The sequence below is a fragment of the Elgaria multicarinata genome, chromosome 8, assembly GCF_023053635.1.
Source record: "Elgaria multicarinata webbii isolate HBS135686 ecotype San Diego chromosome 8, rElgMul1.1.pri, whole genome shotgun sequence".
NCBI lineage: Eukaryota > Metazoa > Chordata > Lepidosauria > Squamata > Anguidae > Elgaria > Elgaria multicarinata.
This window is the reverse complement of record NC_086178.1, coordinates 51,667,203-51,686,913: the sequence shown is the minus strand read 5'-3', so window position 1 is coordinate 51,686,913 and position 19,711 is coordinate 51,667,203. Positions and strand designations below refer to the sequence as shown.

The 19,711-nt window shown below is 42.6% G+C and overlaps 1 protein-coding gene across 2 annotated transcripts in view; it reads right to left on the bottom strand.

The window, feature by feature from the left end:
- Nucleotides 1-10,382: 10,382 nt before the first annotated feature.
- EHHADH (enoyl-CoA hydratase and 3-hydroxyacyl CoA dehydrogenase) overlaps nucleotides 10,383-19,711 on the bottom strand; it is a 28,167-nt gene continuing 18,838 nt past the window's right edge. For both annotated transcript variants that reach the window (XM_063132343.1, XM_063132344.1), the window contains one exon: nucleotides 10,383-14,627. In XM_063132343.1, coding sequence (XP_062988413.1) covers nucleotides 13,357-14,627 — 1,271 coding nt within the window. In that variant the 3' untranslated portion in view covers nucleotides 10,383-13,356. The remainder of the gene's footprint in view (nucleotides 14,628-19,711) is intronic.

Genomic DNA, 19,711 nt, shown 5'->3' with positions numbered 1-19,711 from the left:
CCCCGCCACCTGCAGCCCGCTCTGAGCCCGCACCTCCGCCGAGTCACTCCCGCTTGCGCGCACACAAGGCGCAGCGGGGCGGAAAGCGGCGCTTCTTGCCAGGAGGGGACAACGCCACGGGCTAGCCCGGCCCCGCCTGGAGCCACACTGGCCCGCTGCCCGGCTCCGCCTCAGCCACAGCCCGCCCCTTCCAGCGCGCGAGTGAGTGGGCGGCGGCGATTGAGGGGAAGTCTGCCGTGGGGACTCCGCCAGACACCTCGGGAGGGGGAGGGGACGTATCAGAGCTGCGGAAGTCACCCCACCACGGGGGAGAGACCGGCCAGCCCTCGCCGATTCGCCGGCAGCCCCTTCAGGCGAGGCCCACCCCGCGCAGCCGGTAAGGAAGGCCGGGGGACTCTTCTCTAGAGAAGGACCGGTTGCCAAGGCGTCTCACCTAATAAAAGGGAGGGAGGCTAAAGACAACCCACCCACCCACCCCGGTTCCAGCAGACCCCACCCCCACCTTGCTGGGAGCCATGTCGGACGCAGCCGTTTGCAAAACCGGAGACTGAATCCTTTTGGTGGGCGGGTTATTTCTAGTTAGAGGCAACCATGTCTCTCTTGACGACGCGCAGCCTCCATCTGGCAAAGAGTCGCAGCCGTCCGGCTTCCCTCTGTAACGTTCTCATCCCGCCCCGATCGCCCCACCCCTCTATCTGGACCCCGCAGGCTACAACAAATCCGCAACGTGGCCGTACCGGACATCGGTTATATTTAGATGCAAGTGAAATGCCCAGTGTGGCAGGAGTATGTCAGCTCTGCAAGAAATAAAGATAAAATACTATACGCGCGTGGCTTAAGGCACACTCCTTTCATAAATACGTTATAACCCGTTATGAGTGAAGCCGTTCTTTATTTGACTGTGGTTGAAATAAATTCCTCTTTAGATCAGTAGATAGGAGAGCCAAGAGAAGGAAAACCAGGTGTTTTGGGGAACATAATGCATTTTAAAAAAACCTAAAACCTTCTGCTCCTTTAGTACATTATTCTTCACTGACTAATTCACAAGTAGTTTGCTGCCAAACCTCACTAGTGCAAAAATAGCCACACCCAAAACATCTCTAATCTAAGCATCTCTTCACTCAGACATTCTTTAGGTTTATTTTAATAGTTAATTCCATTTTTATTTATTTTGCCCTGCTCTTTTATTTAAAAATGCTCAAGACAGTTTACAAGCAAAGACAATAAAAATGAACAGTTTTTTAAAAAAAGTAATGAAGAACAGACAACACAGATAAAGGATTAACAGTGTTCACATTCCCAAGAATATAAAATCAAATTGAAACAAAAATCAGGTCAAATGCCTGTAGGAATAAAAAGGTCTTTATGAAGATAGAAGAAAACTATGCCCCGGAGATAGGGAATTCAAAAACCTGGGAGCAGCCACCAAGGAGTCCCTCTCCTGCATCCCAGCCAATCACAATTCTGAGGTAGGTGCAATGTGGGTGTCTCTCCAGCAGATTTTAATGATCGGGCAGTCTCCTAAGGGAGGCAACCATTTCTCTCTTGACAACACTCATCTTCCCTTATCTCCACAGGGGTAGCAGTCTCCTCAGGTAGTTGATTTTGGGTGTCATGAAATGGCAGTATATTATTAATTATATAATTTATTATTGAATTTTTATTGCCAGGAAGAGAAAGAAATGCTTGTAAGGTTTTATGCCTTAAGTGCTGCGATAAATTGGTATGTTGCACCTCCAACCTTGAGAGGTAAGACAGGCTGTAAGACACGCTTTGTCTATATTCCTTCAGGAGCCGCCTGTCCCCACCCACATAATATGTATTAATATTGCTTATGGAATATTAATATTTAATCATTCATATCCTGGCTTTTATATATGGAGAAGGATGGGCCTTTTTTTGAGAACTTTCTTTATCCCCCAGGTTAGTGTGTTCCCCAAGGCCAGCGCTTGAGTAAGGCCCACTCCAGGCTAGGCAAGTTTCCAATTCAACATATTATTAAGGAACCAAGGAGAGGGAGAAGTTGAGAAATAATGCTGCTTTTAAAATAAGGTGACATATCAATCTAGCTCACTAAACCATATTTACCAGGACCCTAAGAGTAACTCACCAGAACAGCTTACAAGGGGTGGGAGAGGATGAGGCCCACACCTGGGACTTCTGGGCATAGCTAGGCTGATGTTGCCTTTCCATGTAAAGACAAATGAAGTTTCTATCACAAACAGCAGGTATTCCTCTGGGGGTGGTGGGCAGCTCCCAGGAAGGAAATTCAAACTGACTAGTCAATAGCCTGGGAGGAACAGGCTTTGTGTAGTCCAGGTGATTTCTACAGTATCTCTTTTATATAACTTGAGTTAGCCTTGGAGGGTTATACAAATGCAGATTGGTGTCCACAGCTGCCTGGATATGTTACTTGTTAAAAGAGCCTTCCAGAAGAGGAGGAGGGAAGGAAGGTTGGATTCATCACAGGTGCCAAAATAACCAGAATATTATGCACTTTGACTTGGCTGTTTATGTGCCATTTAATGTACAATTAAATGCTGCATTTTCCCTGCTCTAAAAAAAACTCACCAAAAAGTGTTGGTTAGACACAGAAGTGAAACTGGAGGATAACAACCTTGTCTAAAGGGCCCATAAACTTCGAGTAGGGAATGACAAGCACACAATAAATGCCTCATGTAGAAGAGACCTATTAAGGTCCTATTGAAATAAAGTGGAACAGCAACTGAACAGAGAGAGTAGAAAGTGCATTTCTGTTTTCTAATTTCCATTCTTAAAAATGGCATGCATAACCTATACATTGGGCTGGTTTACATGATCAAAAAACTGTGGACTTCAATGCGTGCCAATATGTGTGTGTGTGTGTGGCCATTTTGAATATTCACCACCTGCCACAATTTGTAGTGTTGTGTGAACCCAGGATGTGGGGATTGTGCAAGGGTTAAACAACCCTAACCCATGGCCTGTTGTAGTGCCGCAAAATAAGCCATGGTGGGCTATTTTGATCTTGACTTCTGACAAGTGTGATGTAGTAGTGATGGGGGACTTCAGTTACCCTGATATCTGTTGGGAGACCAATACTGCCAAAAGTGGCCCTTCCAAGAAATTCCTGACATGTGTGGGTGATAACTTTCTCCTACAGAAAGTGGAGGAAGGAACTAGAGGATCGGCAATCCTTGACTTGATATTGACCAATAGGGATGACTTAGTGGATAAAGTGGCAGTTATGAGAACTCTGGGGGAAAGTGACCACATCATACTTGAATTCTTGATTATGAAGGAGACAAAAGCTGAGTGTAGCCATACACGTACTCTGGATTTTAGCAAAGCTGATTTTAATAAACTCAGAACTATGATAAGTAAGGTCCCATGGCAAATGAGCCTAATGAGAAAAGGAGTGCAGGATGGGTGGGAGTATTTAAAAAAGGAAATTTTAAAGGCACAGTTACAAACAATTCCAACAAGGAGAAAAGATAGAAGACAACAGAGGAAACCAATGTGGCTCCACAAAAAGCTTAGAGATGACCTGAAAACAAAAAGGGATACATATAGGAAGTGAAAGGAAGGCCAGGCTACAAAAGAAGAGCACAGACAAGTGGTACAGAAGTGCCGAAATGGCGTCAGGAAGGCTAAAGCTGTGAATGAGCTGAGATTAGCGAGGGATGCTAAAAGCAATAAGAAGGCTTTCTTCAGATATGTGAGTAGTAAAAGACAGAGGAAAGAAATGGTGGTTCAACTGCTTAATGAGGATGGCAAACTGATAACAGATGACAAAGAAAAGGCTGAAGTGCTCAATTCCTACTTTGCCTCAGTCTTCTCCCAAAAGCGGGTCTATGACCCCCCTGGAAAAAGTGAAGCAGAAGTTGAGGGGGCAGGATTGCAGTTTGAGATTGATAAACAAATGGTCAAAGAACACCTAATTTCCTTGAATGAGTTCAAATCTCCAGGGCCCGATGAACTGCATCTTAGAGTAATGAAGGAGCTAGCGGAAGAACTCTCAGAACCTTTGTCTATTATCTTTGCAAAATCATGGAAGACGGGTGAGGTGCCGGACGACTGGAGAAGGGCTAACGTTGTCCCTGTCTTCAAAAAGGAGGAACCTGGGAACTACAGATCAGTCAGTCTGACATCCATCCCTGGGAAAATTCTGGAGCAGATTATAAAGAAGTCAATCTGCGGGATTTGTCAAGAACAAGTCCTGTCAGACAAATTTGATCTCATTTTTTGATAAGGTAACCTCCCTTGTGGACCGTGGGAATGCTGTGGACATCATATATCTTGACTTCAGCAAAGCTTTTGACAAAGTACCACATGACATTCTGATTAACAAACTAGCTAAAAGTGGACTAGATGGAACAACTATTAGGTGGATTCACAGTTGGCTACAGAATCGGACTCAAAAAGTACTTATCAATGGAACCTTCTCAAACTGGGGAGAGGCAACGAGTGGGGTACCGCAGGGTTCAGTCCTGGGCCCAGTGCTCTTCAACATTTTTATTAATGATTTGGATGAGGAGGTGCAGGGAACGCTGATCAAATTTGCAGATGACACAAAATTGGATGGGATAGCTAATACCCTGGAAGACAGAAACAAACTTCAAAGTGATCTTGATAGGCTGGAGTGCTGGGCTGAAAACAACAGAATGAAATTTAATAGGGATAAATGCCAAGTTCTACATTTAGGAAATAGAAACCAAAGGCACAGTTACAAGATGGGGGATACTTGGGTCAGCAATACTACAAACGAGAAGGATCTTGGAATTGTTGTAGATCGCAAGCTGAATATGAGCCAACAGTGCGATATGGCTGCAAGAAAGGCAAATGCTATTTTGGGCTGCATTAATAGAAGTATAGCTTCCAAATCACGTGAGGTACTGGTTCCTCTCTATTCGGCCCTGGTTAGGCCTCATCTAGAGTACTGCGTCCAGTTCTGGGCTCCACAATTCAAGAAGGACGCAGACAAGCTGGAGCGTGTTCAGAGGAGGGCAACCAGGATGATCAGGGGTCTGGAAACAAAGCCCGATGAAGAGAGACTGAAAAAACTGGGCATGTTTAGCCTGGAGAAGAGAAGATTGAGGGGAGGCATGATAGCACTCTTCAAATACTTAAAAGGTTGTCACACAGAGGAGGGCCAGGATCTCTTCTCGATCGTCCCAGAGTGCAGGACATGGAATAACGGGCTCAAGTTAAAGGAAGCCAGATTCCAGCTGGACATCAGGAAAAACGTCCTGACTGTTAGAGCAGTGCGACAATGGAATGAGTTACCTAGGGAGATTGTGGGCTCTCCCACACTAGAGGCCTTCAAGAGGCAGCTGGACAAGCATCTGTCAGGGATGCTTTAGGGTGGATTCCTGCATTGAGCATGGGGTTGGACTCGATGGCCTTGTAGGCCCCTTCCAACTCTGCTATTCTATGATTCTAAGATGGGCACAGCGCAGAATACGAAAAGCAAAACAAACAGCACAGCTCTTTAGGACTAACATAAGACAAATTACTACCTGTACCTGTGTGCATTCTTGATGACACCTGCATTTTTTTCATGCCAGGACATTTCCATGTCATTGCATTTCATCTGACTCTTGTCCAGTTCAAATCCTACCTACAACCCTGGAGCACCTCTGCCAGTTAGTGAAGAACAGCCTTCCCCAATCTGGTGCCATCCAGGTGTGTTGGGCTATAAGCATCTGGGGCTTATGTTGGGCTCTAATAGCCCTAGTGGCTGGGGATTATGGGAGCTGTAGTAGAACACATCCGGAGGGCACCAGGTTGGAGAAGGCTGTTGTAGAGAGTACAGAGCTAGATGGATCAGCTTCCTTTGTTTCATAGGATCCGGCTGCATGTCACTGCGCTGCAGCAAGAAGAAAGGCAAATGCAGTGTTAGGAATTAGTAGGAAAGTGAGAGATGCTAAAGCATCAAGTTCCATGTACATTTAGAATATTGTGTTCGGTTCTGTTCACCCCACTTCAGAAATAATACAGATGGAGGAAAAGAAAATGGGGAGTTGGTTCTGACAGCATTATGCAAATAACTTCTTACATGGCATATGAGTGGCACAGAGAGTGCACAGATATTGTTCACATGTCTCTTTCAAAGTTCATGAAGATGGTCTATTCGTCATTGAGCAGCGACCAGCCACAAAGGCCTTGCTTGGGAAATGTTCTACAAGTGGTGAAGTGTAATTATAAAGACATGAGTAGAATATTTCCCCAATCTCTTAAATGTCAGAAGGCTTTTGATTGCTCTTCTAACAATAGGAGGGAGAGAGAGAGGTTTATTGTGTGTTTTACATGACTTTAGTTTTAAATAAGGGAGGGCAACCTGTAGGCCAAAACATCTTGAGGGCTGCAGTTCCCACTGTCCTTTACCATTGGCTATGCCAGCTAGGACTGATGGGAGTTCTAGGCCAAAACATATGTAGGGAACACAAGTTGCCCCCCTTGCTTTATAAGGACTGCTCTGCACACCTGGGTGTCTTTAATATGCTGTAGAGAGAACACTGCAATTGACTGCCTGATCTGAAGCGGAGGTAGGCAAGCTTAACTCAACATCCATCAGCCTGAAAATGATTGGTTGCTGTAGCATGCACATAATATTCAGCCACAGCATTTGGAATTTAAAAAGTGGTACCTCCCCATCTCTGAACATGAGACCTTGACCACTGTGTGGCACAACTACCAAATACCATTGAATAATTTGAATAGATTGGATTGCATTTACACTGTAGTTTTGTTTATGTCATTAATTGTGTAACAAAATTGCCTTCCATTTATTTAGCCAGTATTAGATTCTTAAGAGATTTGTGTTATCCTTGCACTGCTGAAGCAATGTCTTGGTCCTGAATTTGGCCCTAAAACTTGTGGGGATTCAGATGCTCACACCTTTGCTTTTCTGCCCTGCTGTCTTTTCAAAAACTTCCCAAGGCCACAATATTAATGTAAAATTTTCCTAGAAATCAAACTAAGCCTGATTTATATGCTATCCACAGACTGTGGAACTTGGATTTCAGTACCCCAATTCAGAAGACACAGAGGCAAAGTTTCTTGAGTCTTTTAAATCAGCTAACTTAGATTTACACCTCTGGTTTATTCACCAAAAAAAAAACCCTGTTAAGAGTGTGTGCACTGATGCCCTGCCAAATTTTAATAGATGAGGTTTGTGGCAAGGTGTTTTGGCTTTTCCTTTGAACTCATGTCAGGTTGGTTCATATGATTTGGGAGTACCCTAAAGTTGTACAATTTGAGCAGGATGTGGGAGCTAGGGTTAATATTTTGATTAATATTGGTTTTTTTTGTCTACTTCACTGAATCTTATTTTAATACTTTAATCCTGGGATATTTATGAATTTATTTGAAGTATTTTTATGCCACTCCTCAGCTAAAAAGATTCCCAGAGTAGTTTACATATCATCAATTAAACAAGATAGTCCCTGCCTGCAAACTTACAATCTAAAAAGCCAGGGCATACAAGGAAAAGGTATGGGGAAGGAAAGGTGGGGGGAGTAATTCTTTTAGTAGGGCTGATGGAGTGGACCAGGGCCAGATCTACATCAAGCAGGATAAAACACTTTGAAAACGTTTTGAAAACTGTATATGGAGTGTGTCCTGGCCCCCAACAGTTGTCAAAACTATTCTAAACCGTTTTAAAGCAGTAGTGTAGATCCTGCCCTGCTCTCTCTCTCTCATCTCCCTCAAATCAGCCTGCTGGGAATATATACCTTTTCTCTGGGCATTCCCAAAACATCACATTTTGTTGGCAAAATGTATAGTCTTGCAATATTGGGAGGGCTCTCTTCCTTCATCGCTGCTGGATTAGTGATATGTTGGATCTTTGTGCTAAGGACACTCTTGGCACCTTCACTTGTATATAGCTAAATTAGCTCTGTCTTATTGAGCAATAGCTTCATGTGTCACCTGAGTTCCTCTACAACTATATTTTTCCTTTACCTCTCTTTTGTACCCCATTTTGCCTTTTTTATTTCTTCTATATGCAGTTCTTCTTTTCTTATTTTATTTGGCTGCTCGTTTTGGAAGCCTATTATCATTTTAATCCCTCTCCTCTTTTTTCCTTTTCCTTTTTTGGGCCATTTTGGATGCTATTTGTTTTCATTGTTAATAGTACAAATCTTAGTAATTTAAAAAATTATCACAACATTAATATAGATTTCAAGCAGATTTTTATTTAGATCACATCTCCCTTCTTGTTTATGATAATAAGTGTAAGGGTTGCTTATTAAATAAGTGAAATAGCATAATGTCTACAATAAAGTAAGCTTTTGAAGAGGATCTCCGTCAATAATCATACTTTTGAGAAAAGCAGATGCTGCTTCTTTCAGGTCATAATAAAAGTATTCACCTCATTGGTGTTGGGTTTTGCATGTGTATTTGTTTTGTTAGTTCAAGATAAACTTGGAAGCAGGAGAATGTGATCTTGACAGCACCACTGATAAAGAAGACTAATGAGTAAGTATCACCAGAAATGTATTTGCTACTAAAGCCACACCAGTCATGTAGGTAATAGGTATTAGTAAAGGAAACAGCAAGCATGTGCCAGAGGCAACAGTGAAGATTATGTTGCTCTGAGAATATATACTACCTACCTTCGGAAAGAAGATGAATAGGCTGTATACTTTGAAAATAAACTAGAAAAGATAGCAGGATTCCAACTGTGATTATATGCCATAGATTCTTCAAGAGCAGAGTGCTAAGAAGGGTTCCTCATTTCAAAGTGAGCTCATTATCTACTGCCAGACTGTGGATTATGGTGCAGATAGTACGCTGGACATCCTTCCCTGGGAGTAGCTAGAAAGAGGCATATGTGTGTTAACGGATTCAATATGTGAGCTCAGGTTTTTGCCAGATCAAGCTAATCGTAAATCACAGCATGAACAGAAACAACCTTCAGTCATTTCCAAGCATGTGGCATTCTAAGACAGTTGCTTTCAAGGACAGGTTTCATGGGGGGAAATAAATGTAATTAATTAGTTACAGACAGTCACAGCTGGGGCAAAGATGTCAAAATACAAGCAATTCATTTTATGTTCCATCATTAAATATTTTGCAATACTGGCATGATTTTAACCTTCCTTTTCAAGGCCAAAGAAAATAGCATGCAGTTTGCAATATCATCAGAGGTAGATGTGCAGCATAATCCTGCTGGGTGCAGAGGAAAGAGATTCATTGAAACTGCTGCTCTCTGTTTGCTCCTTTGCAAGCACTGCTGTGGGGCTGCCAGTTGAAAAAGAAAAAAGCAGGAGATAAACATGGCATAATAGGAATTTATTAAAAACTCTTTTTGACAGAACTTGAATGGCCTTGTCCAGTTCTCTCAAGTAGCGTGAGAGTATAAACTGCTCTGTGTGCCATTATGAATGTAGGACTTAGGTTCCCTCTGGAGGTTTGGTACTGCTGGGGACAGCAATAAAAGTCAAGGCTTTTCTCTCCCCTGGCATACTGATGCGTGGGGTTCCCTCCTCCTTTTCTTTTGCTGCTTAGAAAGATGCCTGTGGGCTAGTCCATTAATGGAAGAAGAGTGCATTGGTTTAACTCTGTCTAAAATTTCCACAACAGCCTGCATAAATATTGGGCATTTGTGCAGACAGAATCTAGGAGCTTCAGTGCCCACAGCAAAAGTTCCCACCACTTAGAGAAATATGTCATTACACAAATTATAGCATTAACAAATAAAGGAACCGCCTGAGGTAACTTGTGGAACGCAAGTGGCCTGCTAAATAACACATCTCAAAGAAAACTGCATAACAGAATTGCGTCATTTTAACTACACTGGTATCTGCTGAATCCTTCCAACTGGCCTTAGTGTGAGTTATTAAAATGTCTGGTTGCGTGTCATAATGTATTTTGCAAGGATTTTTTAAAAAAAGGCATAAACATTGCTTTTCAATATCGTAGCCTGTGAAAGCACTCCTTTGAAGATGGTTTGGACACTTCAGCTGGTGCAAAATGCTCCAGTCATCACTGGCCCCTATCTGTAGGAGTTGTAGAAGCAAATGTCTGAGGCAGCAATTTGAGTGTGTGTGGTGATACAATTCCATCTCTCTCCCCTAACATTACACCTGCCTTGACCTGTACTGTCTCTTTGCTTTTGTGAAGCTGATTGAGAAATTTTGCAAGACTGGCATGAGTCTAGGGGTACCAGTGACTAACTAATACAGCTTTTAAAAGCAGCGCTATATCTTGTAATAAGATGATGCCACCCTAGAGAAATCTTGCCATCCTCTCTAGAAAGCTGGCACCAAAGGCCAGGCAGCAAAAGCTCACTCACTCCCAAATTCCCCCACCCCCTTCTCCATCCCAAATTCCTCTTCTGCTGCCTCGCTGACTGTGGAACAGTCTATTGTGCCAACAACCTCCAGTGTCTGTGCTGCTAATAACAGTAAAAATAGCTGAAATTGTGTCCAATGAGGGCTATGTAGGAGAACTGCACATTGTTAGACAGAAAGGGATAGAGAAAGAAGGGGAGTGCTGGGCAGTGAAGGATGTTGGTTGGGAGCCAGTGTAGCTTTTAGGAGACAGAACCAACTAGACACTGGGAGGAAAAGAAGGAGCTTGAGGAAACGACGGTGATAGAGGCATTGATATGAAGGAAGGGGGGGACAAGAAAGGACCTAGGAGTCGTTGTGAGCTGTTGGCATAATTTTAAGAGATGCATAAATGAGGAAATGCCACAACTTCTCCCATCAATGCTGCACTTTGATGGGAAAAACATAGCTTATGAAAATCTCCCTCCTATGCGAGTCTCAGAGTACAGGGACCCTCTCATGGATTGGCTGGGGACATCCTAAAGAGGCAGGGAGACCTAAGAGGCAGCAAGGAGATGAATTTTACAAACTGATTAGAACTAAAGTCCACTATGGAAGGGAAAATGTGATGGGTTCGTTCTAATTTATTTATTTATTTATTTATTACATTTTTATACCGCCCAATAGCCGAAGCTCTCTGAAATATTAACCCATTGTTAGTATTTTGAGATTAACGTATTAATGCAGTACCTTTCTAATCCACCTAGAATGAGACAAATTTCAGTCCTGCATTTGAATTAATTTATGGCACTTTTATTCCACCCTTCTTCCACAGAGCTAAGTGTAGTGGTGTGGTTCCTCTCCCCCATTTTATTCTCACAACACCGTGAGGTAGGTTAGCTTGAGAAAGCTTCATGGCTTAATAAGGACTTGAACCCAGGTCTTCCTTGCTATACTACAAAACTCTAACCACTGCACTTCACCAGCTCTCTTGAAATAATCAGATTGAGATTCTTAGGCTCTTTGTGATATTGGCTTTGGAGATTTGGAGTGTGAGGTAAAGAAGGGACACTGCAGCAAAAGACATGTGGTTAATTGAAATAGTTTTATTTAGGAAAATGTTGAATCGGTTATCTTATTTTGATTTTCTGGATTTTATAAATCACAATTCTAAGAAGGAACATTTGGGCCATCTTATGGCCTCATCATTACAATTCAAAATTAGAGGATGCGAGAGCACTTCTCATCCTCAAGTATATTTGTGGGTATATAATATTCCCAACCTGGGCCAGTTGAACACCAAGCAAGATATAACACTTTGAAAGTGGTTTGAAAATGGTATATAGAATGTGTCACAGACCCAACAGTTGTCAGTGTACTTTGATACCATTATAAAGCAGTAGTATAGATCCTACTCTGGTGCTTGCCAAATGTTGGACTACAACCCCCATCATCCCCAGATAGCACTGGTATATAGAAATAAGCAGGCTGATCACACACTTTGGGAGGGAGAGGACACATTCATTTAGTAGAGGCGAAGAGCAAGAAGTGAGGCACTTGTTTCTGCTACAGACTGAAGAGTGTATAAAACATTTGTTGCTATGATTCACAGGCCATCATCAACATGTGCGATGGTGAAAGCTCAATTCTCCAAAGCAGAGAGTTCTGTCCTTCAGCCACATTTCTCCTCAGGAGATTTTAACTACTTCACTGAATTTATTTCTTTTTGATGTGGACTATTTTTCTCAAATATTACCAGGCATACATTAATTCTGCAAGAAGCAAAAGGGGTAATTATGATTATAAGCAGAAGTGAAATTGAGGTGTCTACTGGATTGTCTGTGAAACTATTGAAGGACTATCTTTTAACACGAGTGGACAGATTTCAGGTTTGTGAGTCTTCCTTTTTTTTTTTACTAGAACCCTAATGTCCATCAGATGGGAAATAGTGGCTGGTGGCAGAGGTGGAAGATGTAGAGTTAAGAAACAGGGTGCCTCTGACACATGGGGTGCTTCTAAATGGAGGGTTCCTAGTGCTAGCAATCAAATGGTATTATGCAGCTGTTCCATATTTTTATTCTTAATGGATTTTCCGTGTTAAGGAAAAGGACAGAAGAAGCAGTAAGAAAAAAGGAATTACAAATAGAAGACGACATTGTCTAGACCACTATAAAATTCCAGAAAGCAGCGCAATGGCACCATAAAAGCCTTGTCTGGAAACAATCATGCTTAGCCCAGGAATTTGTTTTAGTACCAGAATCAAGCTTGCAGTCTTTTCATTCACAAACCCATCCCTAGTTTTTCATAGAATCATAGAATAGCAGAGTTGGAAGGGGCCTACAAGGCCATCGAGTCCAACCCCCTGCTCAATGCAGGAATCCACCCTAAAGCATCCCTGACAGATGGTTGTCCAGCTGCCTCTTGAATGCCTCTACTGTGGGAGAGCCCACAACCTTAGCTTCAGCAGCATAAATTAAATGTGTGGGTTTGGGGGGTGGGAGTGGGACAGAATCTACCTTTTTGTTGCTATTGTCAAAAAATCAGAAACTCTTGCAGACCTAATCTGAACCACCCAGAGATCTTTTGGCAGATCCCAATCTTCTGTTTTAAAGGACAGGAAAGTGTTAATCTTGTAACGGAAACTTTCAAAGAAATAACTCAGATCCCTGGCTGCTGAATCTTAAGCGTGATCCAATGTAGCCAACAAAGTGATGAAGGATGAGTGGATGAAAGAAGGTATTGGCAAGTCAGGGTACGATGTACACTGTACTTTCCAAGCTCTGAGTCTCTCCCATTCTAACTGGTTTGGCCAGGGTCTGTAAAAATTTCATCCAGAGGCCTGGTAGCTTCATTACATGGGAAAGTGTGTGTTTTCAAGCGAGACCATCAGGCAGGCAGGCAGGCAGCATTTCACAGTGAGGCATGATAAAAGGCACGCTGTGAGCAGCAATCTATCATTCAGCGAGACGGGGTGCACGTATGTGTATATTGTACTGAAATCAGAAGAGACAGTGGCATTGTTTTATAACCTACTGTTTCCTTTTGGATAGGAGTAGTCAAAATGTTTGAACAAGAAGCATAGGCTGCTTAGACAGTGCAATTATAACCTGCTGTGCTGAGATCCCTGAAGTGATGACCACTCCTTCAGAGGCGGACTGCCCAAGGCTACAAGCTTCTTCAGAAAGGCACTGGGCTGTAAACTGGGTATGTCAGGATTAGCCTCAGCATACTTCTGCAGCTTTGTTAGAATTCTAGGCAACCCAACCACAGAAGCGTAGAACATGGGACCACCGTTGTGCCTGGGCCAGCCATAACCATTGATATAGATGGTATCTATAGCCTCTGGCAAAGATACGATTCTATCAGATAATATCCGGAAACCCTCATTGATAAGGGAATACAGACAACGTTCCAGAATCTCATCTTGGGTGATAGTACGTGCTACAATGCGGTGAGCACTTCTATATTCAGAAAGAAAACCATGAACCCACGGATCTGACTTTGCTACATTCCCCCCTGGTTTATCGTACTGGTACCATCCCTTTCCTCTTTTCTGGCCATATCTCCCATTCTCATACAGGATATCAGGGAGCGGGCTGTAGCGCCTGCCATCTCTTTGGCGAGGAGGTGTGCCAAGAGGGAGCTTGGCACCAGTCAGGCCTTGCCCTTCTCTAGATCTCCAGCCCACATCAAGTCCAGTATAATCTGCTACTCGGAAGGGACCCAATTTGAAACCAAATTCCTCTAAAGCTTTGTCTACTTCCTCTGGTGTACTGCCGTCTTCTAAGAGGAAATAGCATTGCTCAAGGTAAGGATTCAGCATTCGATTCCCAACAAAACCAAAACAATTCCCCACTACAACCCCAATTTTGCCCATAGTTTTGCTCAGTTTCATGGCTGTAGCAATGACAGTGGGCGATGTTTGTTGACCATAGATTATCTCTAGTAGTGGCATTATATGAGCTGGTGCAAAGAAATGGGTGCCAATGACTTGGTGAGGATGGCTAGTGACAGAAGCAATTTCATCAATATCTAGATAAGAGGTGTTAGTGGCCAGAATGGCCTCAGGTTTGCAAGCTGCTGACAACTTGTGGAAGATTTCCTTCTTCACAGCCATGTTCTCAAATACAGCCTCAATAACTAGATCGACACCTTTTAGTGCACCAAAATCCAGTGTGAAATGAAGCAGATCAGGCATATACCCATCCAATTTTAGGCCATTTTGTTGCATTCTTAACGCTACACGTTCTAAGCGAGCCATGATAGCTCCCCTGGCCAGCTCCAAATGCTTTCTGTCCTGCTCCAGAGCCACTACACGGATTTTAGCTTTCAACAGAGATACCACAATGCCTTGGCCCATTGTCCCCAGTCCTGTGATAAAAGAAGAGAGAGTAAAAGAGAAGCAATTATTAGAAATGCTCTGGTCAAAATCTACAAAGATCTTATCAGGCAATCTTTTAGTTTACAATATAGGTATCTGGGCTAATAAAATCATGTTTTAATGTGAAAACAGCACTGAGACACATAAGAAAAGCATTGTCGAATTACTGTTACTAGGTAAAGTAAGAACTGCAAAGCTTAATATGGAAAGCAATGTCTGTGCAAGTGGGCTTGGGTTGTGCATTTCATAGGAAATTCTGCTCAGCAGCCACTATAGGAAAGATTAACCAAAGGATAGTCTTAGATCTCAAGTACACAATAATAATAATAATAATAATAATAATAATAATAATAATAATAATAATGCATTTTAGAATGTTGAAGGTGCTTTAGTAGATGAATGTAAATTATATTTTCAGAACAATTAATGATGATCTACAGAAATGAAATAGTGGACCTATCACAATGTCCACAGCATAGGCAATTGAATCCTATAAGGTACATCATAGCTCTTCATGTCAAAGACAGGGGTTACTTTTAGCATAAAGACTATATGCTAAAATTAACAGACATAAGGGCAAACTATGATTTGTCTTACACGTACGAGCAAGCTTGAGATTTGGGCTTACATTCTCCCATCTCCCCTTCCTTTGTGTGTGAGGGGTGATTAGCAGTTTCTGTTCCAGGGTTGCAGCAAACCATTGTTGCTGTTTTGTCAAAATCAAACAAACTATGAGCTCTTTTGCATGTAATGTTCAACTAAAGTTTAGCACAAGGGTGGGGAACTTTTCTCTCTCCAACGCCGTATCCCCTCAGGGGTAACCTGACAAGAGGCCATATGCAGGCATGCATGGGGCCAGAGCCAAATATGAGTGGGGCCTCCCATTCCTCTTTCCCCTGCCTGCCACTCAGCAGACTAGTGCGGGGGTGGGGGCGAGGAAAGATAGGGGTCTGAACTGATTGCTCGTAGAGGGCTTTTGAAATTAGGCCAAAGGCCAGAGATTGCCAAACCCTGCTTTAGCATTATAAGAAGCCTTAACAAAGGTTGGGCTTGCATGCACAGTCTCCCACTACTGAACGGGCAGGAGGAGAAGTTTGGAAATTTTCACTTCAGTTTTTGATTTACCACAGCTTGCCATGCCGTTCATACCCAGCAAACGGTGGTTAATGGTCAGTGGAAACAAGCCAACTTCAAACCATGGTTTATGAAGGCTGCTTGTTTTTACCACCCATAGTTACGATTAACCACAGCTCAGATCTCAGACAACATGCAAAGTTGTGGTTAATCTAAAATGGACGTGAAAGCCACATCCAGTGGAAGCTTCTTGCAGCCACATCAAAGGAAGAGAGGGGAGAAGTGCACAAGACTGAGGCTTGCTGCAGTTCATCCTCATAATCCTAAACCATAGTTTCATGGTTAGCATTACATATAAGACAGCTCTCTGATTTGCATATGCTGGTTTGGTTTGGAATCTTGCGAGCAAACTGTGGTTTGCACAAACCATGGTTTATTGTATTTGGTAAAACAGCTACAAACCACCTTCAAACACTTTTAGGGCCTGTTCAGACGACACACTAGCCCACTGTGGATCACTCAAAAACATGATCCATAGTGGGTTAGAGTTTCCCTCCCCGTCATGGGCAGAGGCCTGCTACCCACCTGCTGCAGGATGGTTAGCGGTCTTCCATGGTCTTCCCATGTCATCTGGTGGGAACTCTGTGGGTTTCAGGCTTCATTTCAGTGGAAAAATTTTTAAATGGTGGTGACCATAGAGTCTGTTGGCAAGAGTGACCACCACTCCCAACAACTGTCTTAATGCCATGGATATTCTCGATTGTCAGCAGCCCTTTTTCCCCCTTGTCAACCAAATGGCTGCCAGGCAACTGTATGACATACAGAAGATGGCGGGATGCACAGTTAAAGTGCACGGAGGTAAGTGATCTAACTACGGGGAGGGGGGAGGGAACTACGGGTGCAGCATGGTTCTGCGATTGAGTGGCGGGCCTGCTTGTCATGGTTCCATTACCCCTCCCCTCGGTGCGCATCTGAACAGACCCCCAGTCTCCTACCTGTGTACATAAAAGGAAAGGGAGGAGGGAGTGTACAAGCCTCATGGCCTATACATGGTTGTGTTCACACCATGGAATGCAGTCTAAATGAGGTTATGGCAAAATGAACCCCCTCCCCACAATCAGGTAACCTTTTTGTCTGCTTAACTATCTTATCTTGAAATGTGGGAGTTATCTCCATGTGAGTAGAGCGTGCTATCAATATTTATTGGCATTTAATGCTCCTGGAAAGATTACATCTAATTAACTGTGATTAGTCAATGTTGCCATTCCTGCTCAAGATTTATAAGGACTTAGCTGACATCGCATTATGCTCCCTCCTGAGATATCTTTCCAGGCTAGTCTGCTAGATGATCATTACCCTCTAGATCCAGCTCAATGAATATTTTTTATTCCGGCTTCTCCCCACTCTGTGCCCTAGGCCTAGTTCCCTGATGAGGTTCAGCCGAAATCCCCTTTGTACTACAGGAGCAAACGTTGAGCATGTATAAGATTTTTCCTGTGATACACACCAATGTCTAGTTGTTACTTTCTAAGGTTTTCTAAAGGGGTCAGAACTACGTGACAATTCTGCAGTAATTCCATATAAAATCCAGAGCACAGGTGATCAGGTTTATGAATGTGAATTGTTCAGCTAGACAAAGAAATGCAAGCCACTGAGATTAAAAAATTAATCTAAAGCAGCTTTATGAAGAATAGCTAAAATTATGCTGTCAGTAAAACAAGATAAATTCCTAATAATGCAGGTCAAACCAGGTAGCAAAACTCCATCCCCACCCCACCCATCTGGCCATAGTAGTAATTTAGCTGAATTTACATGCAGAAGTACCTGCTGCAAACTGAGAGTTTCTTCCAGAGCAGCAAGTATGTGAACATATCAATGTATACAGTTAACAGCCATTTCAATTTGGGCTGTCACTGTATCTTTTTTGACATCCAGCATACTCCAGGGTTGAAAAAATAAATAAATCATTGAATGAGAATATGACCCAGGATGAGTTTACAAAACCAAAGACACAATTAAGAACCCAAACACTGGAATTTGTTTTCCTCGTTTTCATTTTGATCTTTGAACTTATGTATTGAAACCTGTGTGGTTAAAATGCCGCTCACACTCCTTGGAGAAGTCCTTTTCCCTACCAAATTCCCTCAAGAGGCTGATCTGTCCTCATTTCCTGTTGTGGTTGCTTTCTGCTTGTATTTAAAAAAGCAGCCCCATCCCTCTACGTATACAGTACCTGTATCTTCATGTTGCAGCCCTACCCTTATGTTGCCGCCTCACAGAGCAGCTTGAGAGGGAGGGTTCATTGAGAAAATCCCCTGGAAGGAAAGAGTTCTTCCCCATTGTTGCAATTCCAATCCAAAGCAGTACTCTTCCAGGCTACTATTATACCCTTTTTTAAAACCATAAGAGATCCTATTTATGTATCTTAAGCTTTACATTTAATTTGGCCCTTAGTGGTAAAGAATAAGGCCTTTCTTCACGCTCAGAAAATCTATAGCCTGCCTATAGCCTTCTTCTCACGAATTAAATAAAGCATGCTCGTGACTGGCTACTCAGAGAAGTTTGTGGGCCCTTTGGCGATGTCGGCAACCTCCTGTGACTTCCTGCAGTAATTCATTTTTTTAAAAAAAAAACTGTGATATCCCGATTGTTGGAATATCTTGGGATTTCTTATCATGTACAGGGGAAGTTGTGCTACAAATCACCCTCTAGAGGGCACTGTCCAAACAGGGCTATGAGCAGTGAGAAGGGGGGAAGTTTTCCATTATAGGCCATGTGATCACCCCTCTCCAGCCGTGTAATGCAGCCCCATTACGATTGTGCAAAATAAGCAGGAAGCAAGGCCCTGATAAGGAATCACAATTTCCCTTGAATCTAAAGAAGTCACAGGGCCCAATGCTGATTCTTAAAAGAAATGTTATTGCCTAAAACTGGTAAACCCAGGTTCAAGTTAAGCACTACCCACCTCAACATCACCAGCGAGCAGCAGATTTGGATCAGATTCAAGTCTAAAATTACAACACACACACACTCCTATTGGCTTCATTAGATATTTCTGCCCTTACGAATTAAAACTGTTTTTTCCCCTCATTTCCTTATCTGGCAACAAAAGATGGACCAAATCAATTTGTAAGGTAGCTGAGCACTAGAAATGCTCAAGCAACAATCAATCATGCAAAATTCATTCTCCCAATGCCTTAAAAGCATTTCTGATTCAGTTAGCTGGAAGCAACTGAGCAAGTCTGTAGCAATACACAGTGACCCGTGTATAATTATAGAAAACTTGTTATAGAAAATTCAATAGGCTTAAAATATACTAAAATGTATTCAGATTGTAAATGTCCAATTAAGGTGCTAGTTTATTTCTAAGTTCTTTGTAATCTCTGGAGAATATGCAAATAAAGTTCCAACATGAGGAACAGATGTCGGTAGTTGCTAGTGTTTCCACTACATGCTCTCTAGGATTGTTATTAGCCTGGATTAAGGACCTCCATTGGGTAATGCAGTCCTACTCCATTCCATTCCAATGATAATTCAGAATTAATATTTCTAGTTTGACCTGTATCTGCATTTCCATAACAGATAGTATTTTTGCATATTTGTCACTCGTCTACCAGCAAACCTGTCACTCACGATTTCCCATGAAACTCAAAATGGAGTCTCATCCCACCAAAGCCTGTGTGGCAATGGTAGATCAGGCAGACATGTATCAACGTCTGCATGCTGAACATGAAAGCACATCCCATGTGTGCCAAGCCTCGGGCTCCATGCTGCTTTTCATGAATGTCAATTCTCCAATGAATGAGTTCCTACCATCTCGTAGTAAAGCTTGTAGGCAGATTTAACTTACTACCCAAAGATGTTTATGCCAAAGGGGCATGAATCATGCAGAGAATGATAATTAAGACCGCAAAGTGGAAGAGAGAAAGACACATATGAAGTCACACCCCTCAAGGCTGTCTTGTGCTGAGATGAGCTTGCAAGGCGCTCAGATTGCACA